Genomic DNA, 10967 nt, shown 5'->3' on the forward strand with positions numbered 1-10967 from the left:
GAAACGGCGGGTACAACGAACACTCTCCAGTCACTTTAAAAGCTTTGCTGTCCTTTAATGCTCGTCTTTCACCTCCCTTGTTCAGAGCTTTTCTTTTCTCTCACAATTCACCTCTGCCACTACCAAACCCCAAACAACTCTGTCTCTCTCTCTAGGAATTTCTGGAACTCTTCGCTTGTTTTTCTATTATTTTCTTTGCAATTTTATAATCTGTTGAATCCTTCACTTTCACTCTATAAATACTCTCTCCGTTTCTCTCCCTTTCCCTTCTATGTCTCTCTAATCTCTCTGCCAGAGATTCTTTCGCTGTTACCGGTAAGCTTTCGCTCTTCTGGTTTCTAAAACACGTTGTCGTTTACTTCTCTGCTCGCTTTTTTTTTGCAATTTCATGCACTGTGGAAACTCGTGACCTGGAAATAGGTTCCGCTTGACCGGTTTTTCTGTCGAGTTTTGATGATCGAATTTAAAAGAAGACGAAACGATGTCAGTGCCATGATGAATTGACGATATTGTTGTTTCTCTTTGAGTTGAAACTCGAGTTAGTACAGAGTTCTTTTCTGAGCTCAATTTTTTCGCATCTTAATTTTCAGATCGAAATGGTTGATCTAGTTGTTGTTTTGAATCAAAAGGAAAATGATCCGATTGGAAGCCGAGTCATTATTGATATTTTGATTTGAAAATTTTAAAATCTCTTCTGTTTTTCTAGTTTGTTTTCAAATTTTCATCGCCACCGTTTCCGGGAATTCGAATAATCTCTTATTTGGAATCCAAACAGAGTTGCTTCGAGTCTGATCCGAGTCAAAGAGGTTCAGAACTCGATCTAGTTTCGACTTCATCTTTTTTTCTAAAAAAATATTCTTCATCTTTATTCTAATTTGAATATTTTGCAAAATGGAAAAATAAACTAATTATTTGGATTATTTTGATAATTACTAAGCGCTGATTAAGATTTGGTGATCAAGTGAAGGAGGACAATGAACACGCAACTTTTGGAGATTGAGCCGAAGGAACTTAAATTCGAATGTGAGTACAGAATTTCTTGGTTGCCCCTTTACTTTTACTGCATAAAGTATTTTTATAATAATTAGATTAGATAAAGTAACTTTTAGTTCTTTATTTTTTTTCTATTGTATGAAAAGATACCAACTGTTTTTTGGAATTATTAGTTTTGTTTGGTGACTAAATACGCGGATGAAACAAGGAGTTGCTTAAACCTGTTTATTTTTCTACAAAATAATATAGTAGTAAATGCAATTCGTGCTTAACTGAATTAGTTCATTGAATCTAACGGATTCATATATCAATATATATAATATTTTTCTATCCTAATTCTGCAAAAAGATAGAATAATAAAAAAGAAAAAGGTTTTTTAGATTTTGTAGCTTTTTTTGGGTTTGTTGTGAGAAAAAAAAGCGAAGGGTTAATATATTCATAAACTTTGATATTTTTTGTCTAATTTTAAATTTATTTTTTTTATGATAGTTATATTGAAGAAGCAATGCTCCTGCTCGGCAACGCTTACAAATAACACTAACCAATATGTTGCTTTCAAGGTCTGAACCTTTACTTTCTGTATTTTTTCATTTTCTAATGTATGTTGTGATTGGAGCAATGATATTTTTGCAGGTTAAAACTACGTCTCCTAAGAAATACTGCGTGCGGCCAAATGTTGGCATCCTTATGCCAAAATCAACCTGTGATTTTACAGGTATGGAATTTTTTGTACTTAAATGTTTTATGTTCTATGTCTGTGCATGTTTTGATCTTATAATGGCTCAGGACTAATGATGTAAGTATATAAAAAATCATGTTATCATTAGAAGTTTATATAGGGTCACTTGGCTGAGGGACGGGAAAGAATTGGGATCCTATCAGGGTAAAATTTTCAGCCTTTCAGGTCTTTAAATGCAGGGCATTTCCTCTGTATTTTCTGGTTTCTTTCTTCATTTGATAATCAAGATTAATTTTCTGAGAGTCCAAATCTAGTGAGGCAACAAAAATTACATGCTTTTGTCAAACATAATCCAATAATCTTGACCTTTAGGACAATCCGCCATTGTGTTGTCTCAGTAGTTGGACAGGTGAATCAAAGCTAGTGATGCAACTTATAAATAAAATGTAGTTCTAAATTTCTCATACGATGTTCTGTATAATTTTTCTCCTCCGTGCTATTTTATATATGACCCTTGTCCTTTTCCATTTAGTTACCATGCAAGCTCAGCGTGAAGCCCCTCCTGATATGATATGCAGAGATAAGTTCTTGATTCAGAGTACCATTGTCCCTGCAGGAACAACTGATGAAAACATTACATCTGCCACAGTAAGTGATTTTCTGCTCTGCTTGTGCTTAATTTGATAATAGTACTTAGCATGTGACTTACAGTCTGTGTTTGCTTTACAGTTTCTTAAGGTCAGTGGAAGATATATTGAAGAGAACAAGCTTAAGGTTGCCCTTGTCAGTCCTCATTCGCCAGTGTTGTCACCAATTAATGGGACAATGAATCAAGGAATGGATTGTGATAGAGTTGGGATTCCTGTACCACTTCCGACGGTAGATAAACTATTTTGCATTATTATATATACGTGTGCACTTTTATGTAAGATTGCATTATCTTTTAAGGGAAAACAATATTCTTTATATCTGAAATGAATTCTTTTTTGTTGAATATGAGATTTAAAAGCAAACTTAATGTACATTGATGATGCTTATGCCGTTTAGAAAATTACTGTTTTCTCTTCTGTGTCAGGTTGCAAATGTTGAAGCATCAAAGATGATAAATATTGAGGATTTAAAGCCAACTAAGGATTTAGAGTGGAAGCCAAAGAAGGGTATGTACTATGAGGAGGAATTAAAGCCAAAGAAGGATGTAGAGTGGAAGCCAAGGAAAGATATGTACTATGAAGAGAAATTAAAGCCAAAGAAGGATGCAGAGCTGAAGCTAAGTAAGGATATGTTCTATGAGGAGGAATTAAAGCCGAAGAAGGATTTAGAACCGAAGCCAATGAATGATGTTATCGGCGAGGACTTAAGTTTAATGAAAGACAGAAACCTGAAGCCAAAGAATAATTCTTTCAATAGCAAGGAGTTAAAGCCAGTGAAAGATGAGGAATCCAAGCCGATGGAGGATATTCTTGGTACCAAGGAACTGAAGACAGTGAGGAAAAAGGAGTTCAATGCATCGAAGGGCAACGAGAGAAAAACATTGACGATCGTGGAGGATATAAAGTTTGCCAAAGATGTGGAGGAAATGAAATCAAAATTAAGTGACCTTGAATCTAAGCTAGGCAAGGTATGTTTGATTTTACGGAAAAGGAACATTGCTTGATAGTGACAGTTAAAAGGAAGGTTGCATTATATTTTGCCATCATTTATTTTGAATCTGTTATTCAGGCTGAAGCAATGATTTCAAAACTGACTGAGGAGAGGAGCCTAAGCACTCAGGCGAGGAAGGCCTTACAAGAAGAACTGGTAAGTAATTTGCCTGTGCATTCTTCTTTTCGTAGATTCATGTTACATATTTCATATATAATGTTAACCGTGTACAGTCAATCCTCCTAGTGACCTTTATAGTGAGAACCATTGATGCCCCTATCACGGGGTGATATTCTAGCTTATTTTTTAGCTTTTGAGCTGATAACGATGAATGGTCATCAACTCTACGTCCTCAAACGTCGTCTCTCTCTCACGTTCTTGGAGTAGGCCATTGATTGTTTTTCACCAGTGATTTCTTTAGCGGAATAATGGCATTTTCAGTAGGAGATGCTCAAAATCCACTTAGCACTCTCCGTTCTCGTTCATCTACGAATGCGTGTTTTTTTTTTTTTTACCGATACAAACATTAACAGTAAAACCGTATATTTACGCAGGCGCTGTTGAGGAAAAGGAGTGATGTGAGAAGAGTTGAAGTGGGATTCCCTTTCCTATTTGTGTGTATGGTAGCAGTGGTAAGTGTGTTTCTGGGATATCAATTGCACCGTTAACAAACAATACTTTGTTTCTCCATGTGATGCCATTACCAGCAACAATCATAGATGGGGTTTTGTTAATAGAGTTTTAAATATTTTGCTTATCATAGCAGGTGTGCACAATATTACAGGGATGGCAATGTAAAGCAAGGATTTGTGAATATTTGTATTAGCTATTTTGCCAGAAAGGAAAATAAAATAGATACCTAAAATATTCAATCTTTTTCATTTGAGTTCTAAAAAATTGACACATGACATAATTAAACAATATTTTAAATGAAAAAGATAGTATTTTTAAATACTTATTTTAACCAAAAAAAAAATTAAGTATCTATTTTGATCAAAATGATAACTTTAAATACTTATTTTGAAAAAAAAATATGATATACTTTAGGTATGTATTTGTGGCATAAGCCTCAAAATTATTTAAAATTATGTAAAATTATTTTTAGTTTAATATATTTTTCATACTTTTATAATATTTTATTATTTAAGATTATTTTAGAATTTTTTATTCTTTTCTTGAAAAAGTTAAATGTCTTTAAAGAAACTTTTAAGTTTAGAAAAATTAGAGATAATCAATCATAAATTTTTTGAATGACTCAATTGACCTATAATTATAAATAACTTTATTTTATTTTTAAAATGATCAAATGTATATATAAGCTTCTGAAAAAGTAAAATGAATATGGCATTATTCTATTTTCAGAACGGAACTGATATCAACCATAATCAAAACCATCCAAGCTGAATTTCACCCATTCCAATCATTAATTTCATTAAATTTGAAATAAAATAAAACTATGATTTGAATAGGAATAATGAATAAAAAATTAAGGTAAACTACACCATATACCACCAAACTTTAGACTAATCGTTATACCGCGAAACTTTGATTTTCGTTTTAATTCTATCACTGGACCGTTAAATCGTTAACAACCAAATCAAAACAACGTCTTTTTGATGAAGTGTCTACCTCGACAGCCATCAGCCATGTCATATTGCCGTTAACGATTTAATGGTTCAGTATACAATTATAACGAAAATCAAAGTTCAATACTACAATTTACAAAATTAAAAATTTAATATCATAGTCAATACAATACCTAAAGTTTGATAATAGCTGACGTAGTTTTTCCGGAAAATTAATCCATCATAAGTATTACTTTTTTTATATTTCTTTTGAGAAGTTGATTATCAGTTTATTAAACAAATAAACTTCACAAAAAAATTAATAAAAATCGAAGTAAAAACAATTTAATCAAGTTAACACTTGTATACATACAAAATAAGCACATTACGTACAAAATAGAATAACATTCTTACCCAAATCATAAATTACGTTTTAAGCTCTCATAGATGTCAAAGGGAAAGAGAGAGCATCAGGTTCTGGACGTAGTTGTTGGAAGAATAAACATGAACCTTATAAACTTAAAAAAAAATATAGCACAAGTCTATACACGAAATATAGATTCCGGAGGCAACTACATACTGCGCCGGCTTCTTTCCGGAAGCGTGTACGTTTTTCGCATATCTTGTTCGGCCATCTCACTGCCATTGAGGCACGTTATGTTCACTCCTTTCCGTTGGGGAGCCGGGAACAAAGGGCACAAAACCCCGGCCACCAAACATCGGTCGCATGAAAGCATTATCAAACTTACGCCAATAGTAATGAACGGTGTGTGCCGGGGTTGCAAGAAGTGCGCGAATGCTGCCCGGTCGATGAATTCCAACAAAACTATCATCAAAGGAGTCCTGAGCACTTCCGAGAAACGGTGCCTCCAACGATTTTGGAGTTGATTGGTCTGAGAGCATGCTGGTTGTTGCTTTAGGATGAGGCAGCAAGAACCTTATTAAAGGCTTAGTTAATAAACCAAAAACCTGTGCAGAACAAACAGATGATTTAACAACATTTTCGAGATATATCTGGCAGATTTGGACTCAACAATCGACATGGGAAAAAATATCTAAAATGCAGCAGAAACGCATAAATACGTCGGAACGTATATAACATGAAACACAGTTTTTCGACATCTGATTATGTATTGCAAATACACATTTATGCTCAGTTAGGTTCCAACGAACGATACAAAAATAAGGCTCTACATCCTAACAATAATTCCAACTCATTCCAAGGCAGCTAAACCATTCTTATGCAATTCGAATTACTTTGAGCAATAACGCAGAAGCGAAGCATTCAACATCGTAAAAAATAAATAAAGGGGAAAAAAGTAGGATAAATTGCAGAGTATATGGCAGATAAAATCAAATTATCAAATATCTAAGCAGAAAAATTAAAGCAGGAGATATCTTACCATAGTGCTGAATAGAACAACGGATATGGTGCTTGTGATCATAATTGCATTCCCTCGCAATTGTGTATGACCTGCCCTTGTAAACTGCATTTGAAGTAAAAAGTCTATCAGATGATATCAATTAGATTTGACGATTTTAGACACGCCCCAATTACATACTACGAGCACGATACAAGTATATGAAAGTAACAATGTGTCAAAATTTAGATAAATACAAGGTACTTAAACAAGATTTGATATGAAGTAATATGACCAAAACAGAAATATACAGATTGCCAGATTCAATGTCAATCAAACAAGTATCTCATTCTATCACTTTCTGAACGTATTCTAAAACATGCATATTTTTTGAAATTCATCTTCGAACAAACTTCTAACCAACTAATCGAAGCTCCAAATCAATGACTTATATAGAAAGGCTTCCTTCTTAAAAGAAGAAATATTATTAAGTCTTTACCTGATTATATGCAAGTGCCATAGATACAGCACCTCTCATGAGACCAGCCCACCATATTATAATCTAAACAAAGAAATCCAGACAAATAGTAACGTCAAATAATATCAATAATTGACTTGGAAGCAAAATGTTAAATATCTCGAACACCTACTTGTTCCCTGAAGCTGATTTTTTCACTAGCGAATTTCTTTGTCAAGTTGGATAAAAATGAGAGGGGAAACACGAAAGCTGCTCTTCCAGCCATAACAAGACCCAGCAGCACAGCGCTAACAGCAATCGACGTTCCAGGGCTACAGAAAAGGAGATCAAACACAATGAAAAACACAGCTCACCCATAAATGGAAGTTAATTTGGTACAAGTTGCATGGGAGAAAAAGCAGGGAGTCAAGACAAAAATGACTCATTAATTTACAATTTATCAAAATCTTGTTAGAGTTCCAAGCAGGTGTGATTGAATAAAAACATACCTATCACTTACAAATCTCCACTTCTCAATGTCCAAGGCATCCATGCCGACATAAAGAAAGATAAAAATCTCAGCAACAAATGACAAGGTTGCAAAAGCATGCCTGAGTTTAACCAAAAGAACTGAATCAGTTGAGGTGTATAAAGCGTTGAAATTGGGATTTTTGTTTTCTCCTAGTATCAACAGCACATGATCTTTATTGCCCTAAATCATCACTGTAAAGGGGACATACTTTGTAGTTACTCTTGAACTCTCAGTCACATTGTGCCAGGTATAATGTGACATCACAATCCCACAAAAGAACACCGTGAGAATGCCACTCAAATAGAACAGCTGCAGGGGAAGCAACATTAAAAGCATATTAATCAAAATAAGTTTGAATACAAAAAAGGAAGAGTTGCAAGAAACTGCTAGTCTTACTTCAGCCATGATATATGAAAGGTAAGCCATGAGCATCATAAGAGCAAACTCACGATCTGTTGAGTGCCTGAATATGTTGAAATCAAGCACATTAAATAATAAGTTCTGGACTTCAAAAAATATCAGTTGAATTCCTCTGTTAAGTAAATATTTCAAACTGACAAATGACTGAAACAGGAATATATTCTTATAGAAGTATTTTCAAGGTTGTTTGATGTGCAGATGACGATTATAGAAAAGTGGGTTGATATGAAGATCCAGATAGTATGGAAACATACCTGCCAAAGTACAACGTTTTGATGATGTAAGCACTAACCAGCCCAACCTGCAAGGAAAAGAAAAATATCACACCTTGGTGGAAGCACACTGTTCACAGAATGAATCAGATTTGCATGAAAAGATACTTACAACCACTCCCAGTACAGTGCTTGCTAAAAACAAATACAAAAAGTTGCCAAAAAACTCGAGAGCAATTTTAGGATTTGTATTTGTAAGGTCAAAACTCTGGATTGCATTGAAAAGCACCACAGATGTTGCATCATTTACAACACTCTCTCCGAAAACCAGACTGTAGAGTAGCGGAGTCTCATCCTGACTAAGCACCTGCACCATCAGAAACAGCTCCATTTTAGCAGGTTTGGTATATTAGTTTCAATTTAGAAAAAAAGCTATCACAATTTTAATCTATGCATACCTGCAGTGTGCAAACAGAATCTGTTGCAGCAAACATTGCACCAATTGCTGAAAGTCATAGGGAACAATAGTGAGGACACTGAAATAAGAAAAAAGACATTTTGGAGAATATGGGAGCAATAAGAGCAATTACCTAGAAAATCCCCAATTTCCAAGGAGCCAATGTCCATTTCCTTGAAGACGTTAATAACACCTGTTTGAAGCATCAGAGTTGCAATCATAACCAGTAAATTAGTCTTGGCAATACTAGGACATACATCAACAAATTAAGTTAAACCCTAAAGCTGCCAACCGGTTACCAACCCTACCCACAAAAATAGAAGAGAAGAAAATGAAATGCATCTGCACAGACTGCACTACAGTAAATTGTATCAATAAAGTCGTCGGAAATACCTAAAGATATAACCGTACAGGATATTAGTGTACCGACAGCCCCAAACAGCATGATGGTCATGAAGTTACGGAAAATTTGCTTCTTTTTCACCTGAAACCTGTCAGACAAAGCAGAGTTCAGAAGGGATTTCAAAAGCAAAAATTTAACTAAATGCAATGAACCTTAATATCACAAAAAAGATATCAATGTTCCTCTCATTTACAATAGTGAAACATTGGGAAATTCTAAATGTACTCAAGTTCAATCCAGAATGAAGAATCAGGGAAGAAGTGTTTAAACAAAGTAAAGTTTTACATTGGAAAAGTATTGCATATCCATCTATTTTACCTTCTATAAACTATAATAAACCATCTCCATGTTTTCCATTCACAAGACAAACGAAAATCAAGGAGAGCAAACTTACCCAGCATTGAATATAATTGGGGGCAGAAGATAAATAAAGAACAGATCTTCACTGAATACCAAAAGATGTGAGCTTTTACCACCACTTATCAACAAAATAATGACCCCAGTTAAAAGACCCTGAAAAAAAAATCAATTATATCAGACAACCGAAAAATATAAACCAAGCAATCAAAACTCATCTGAAATGTCCATGAATGACTAAACCCAGACCAATAGATATCAAGAGAGAAACTCACAATGATAAGGGCAGTGATTGACTCGTTCATCCATCTATTCTCCTCCAAAAGATGGCCAATCACAATGCAAGCGCAAAGAAGTGCAACAAATATGTTCATAGATACCACAGACGCATGGTCTGAAGTAGATAGTGTCTGCAACTTGGTAAAGATAGCAGCTAACTGCAGTGCCACCATATTGACCTCTTTATTTTATTAAAATTTATTGAACAACCAATAGCTTCTAACTGAAAGGGTGCTTCAGATTTAAGTTATCCTTCAACAATTTAAATCTTCCAAAACTTCTATGTCTCAGAACTGTCCATTTCAAGAACTTTCGACTCTTCAATCCTTAAGAACTCTGCATAACAATAAGCAAAGAGTCAGAACTAGCGTATTATTCTTAATATGCATACATATATATAATCAGTTTGCGTTCTTTATTTTCTGGTGGTTGATCATTGTATTCAACTGTTTAGAAACCTAGAAAAAGAAAATTATTAATTCTAAATATATAAAGATAATTAAAAGAAGTAGGAAGTATGTAGAAAGATAGAGAATTCAGAAGCCTCTTCAGTTACGGAGCTCAGTTATTTATAAACAATTTCCTAACTAAAAAAGCAAAAAGTTGATATATATATATACACACATACATATATATATATATATATATATATATAGAAGTAAATTTATGTCCTTCCCCCCCCCCTCCTTTTTTTGTTTCGTTTTTTGTTTTTTTTTTCTTGCATTCATCCACTTTCTCAGCAACCAAACATTTAACATACATAAAGAATCCATTTATAATTATAATTCATCCTTTTTTAAACTTCTTTTTGCAACTATTTCGCGATTTCATTGAGTCAAAATATCAACACACTGCTAAAAGTTTAAAAAATTATTCTCTTACATCACTTACTTTTCCTCCCATAAATCTCAGCAACCAAAAAATAAACACACAAAATTCAACTTACAGAATCGTTTTGTAGAATGAACACCATGCAGTAACAGAACATTCTTGTTTCAGGTCCTTTCAATTTCAGCAACTAATTTGTGATTTTAATGAATAAAATCAACAAACAGTTTCAAGACGCGAACATATCTGAAGAGAAATCTGTTTAAAACCACACACAAAAAAAAAACAAAGGCAAAAAGAGAATCCAAAGTTCCACTGTTTCAAACTTGCCCCACGTGAATCTTCAACTCTGCCACCAATCTCGCAAGAAATTGCCGCAATTCTCAATTTCCAGGCTTCAAATCTTCGTTTTACGATGGTAGAGAAACGATAAAAATCGACAGTGTTCGAAAGAAATCTGGAGTTCCTCTGAATTTTGTGTTTTTGAAGAGAATAAAGTAAAGGAGCTTTTTAAAATTTACAGAAATTTCTGGAAATTTATATATGTAATACATCTGTTATGAGATAGAGAGAGGAAATACAAATAGAGACGTGTTCGACTTGTGATTGGTCGACACAAATAAAAATAATAAAATAATATTAAAATGGGAATTTTAAAAAGGTAAAATTGAATTTGAACTGTTAGATCTATTGAATGAGTAGTTCGGAGTGAGCCACGTGGTTTTGTCGATGGTTTCATGTGAAAATGGACGTATATGATAATAAATCACATAACACGTAGGT

General features: G+C 33.9%; 2 protein-coding genes across 3 annotated transcripts; one reads left to right on the forward strand and one right to left on the reverse strand.

Moving 5' to 3' along the window:
* The first annotated feature begins 66 nt into the window (after positions 1-66).
* LOC120185311 (vesicle-associated protein 2-2-like) lies at positions 67-6500 on the forward strand. The gene is made up of 10 exons (XM_039189564.1): positions 67-315; positions 943-1023; positions 1483-1553; positions 1627-1708; positions 2205-2320; positions 2402-2551; positions 2748-3290; positions 3392-3469; positions 3868-3994; positions 6489-6500. The coding sequence occupies exons 2-9, from the start codon at positions 975-977 to the stop codon at positions 3979-3981; spliced, it is 1203 nt and encodes a 400-aa protein (XP_039045495.1). The 5' UTR covers positions 67-315; positions 943-974; the 3' UTR covers positions 3982-3994; positions 6489-6500.
* On the reverse strand, positions 5267-10713 carry LOC120185309 (sodium/hydrogen exchanger 2-like). Of its 2 annotated transcripts, XM_039189562.1 has the most exons (15): positions 10303-10713; positions 9353-9692; positions 9115-9233; positions 8711-8808; positions 8451-8510; positions 8319-8365; positions 8033-8227; positions 7903-7949; positions 7625-7691; positions 7437-7537; positions 7206-7307; positions 6890-7028; positions 6739-6801; positions 6282-6365; positions 5515-5847 (listed from the first exon to the last, which is right to left on the reverse strand). In XM_039189562.1, exons 2-15 carry the CDS (start codon positions 9527-9529, stop codon positions 5515-5517), a joined length of 1632 nt encoding a protein of 543 aa, XP_039045493.1. In that variant the 5' UTR covers positions 9530-9692; positions 10303-10713. The 2 variants fall into 2 exon arrangements, with proteins under 2 accessions (XP_039045494.1, XP_039045493.1); XM_039189563.1 differs by lacking the exon at positions 10303-10713 and having other exon boundaries at positions 5267-5847; positions 9353-9529.
* Positions 10714-10967: the final 254 nt, after the last annotated feature.

The sequence above is a fragment of the Hibiscus syriacus genome, unplaced genomic scaffold (assembly GCF_006381635.1).
Source record: "Hibiscus syriacus cultivar Baekdansim isolate YM2019G1 unplaced genomic scaffold, ASM638163v2 tig00113096_pilon, whole genome shotgun sequence".
NCBI classification, from domain to species: Eukaryota; Viridiplantae; Streptophyta; class Magnoliopsida; order Malvales; family Malvaceae; genus Hibiscus; species Hibiscus syriacus.

What these genes read in the sequence shown, in the direction of transcription:
- LOC120185311 (XM_039189564.1), top strand. Translation starts at nt 975, where the DNA reads ATGAACACGCAACTTTTGGAGATTGAGCCGAAGGAACTTAAATTCGAA. An exon ending in GAAGGAACTTAAATTCGAAT is followed by an intron (nt 1,024 to 1,482) that starts GTGAGTACAGAA and finishes TTTTTATGATAG; the next exon opens with TTATATTGAAGAAGCAATGC. An exon ending in ACCAATATGTTGCTTTCAAG is followed by an intron (nt 1,554 to 1,626) that starts GTCTGAACCTTT and finishes ATATTTTTGCAG; the next exon opens with GTTAAAACTACGTCTCCTAA.
- LOC120185309 (XM_039189563.1), bottom strand. Translation starts at nt 9,529, where the DNA reads ATGGTGGCACTGCAGTTAGCTGCTATCTTTACCAAGTTGCAGACACTA. An exon ending in ATTCTGTTTGCACACTGCAG is followed by an intron (nt 8,228 to 8,318) that starts GTATGCATAGAT and finishes CTGATGGTGCAG; the next exon opens with GTGCTTAGTCAGGATGAGAC. An exon ending in TGGAGATTTGTAAGTGATAG is followed by an intron (nt 7,029 to 7,205) that starts GTATGTTTTTAT and finishes CCTTTTCTGTAG; the next exon opens with CCCTGGAACGTCGATTGCTG.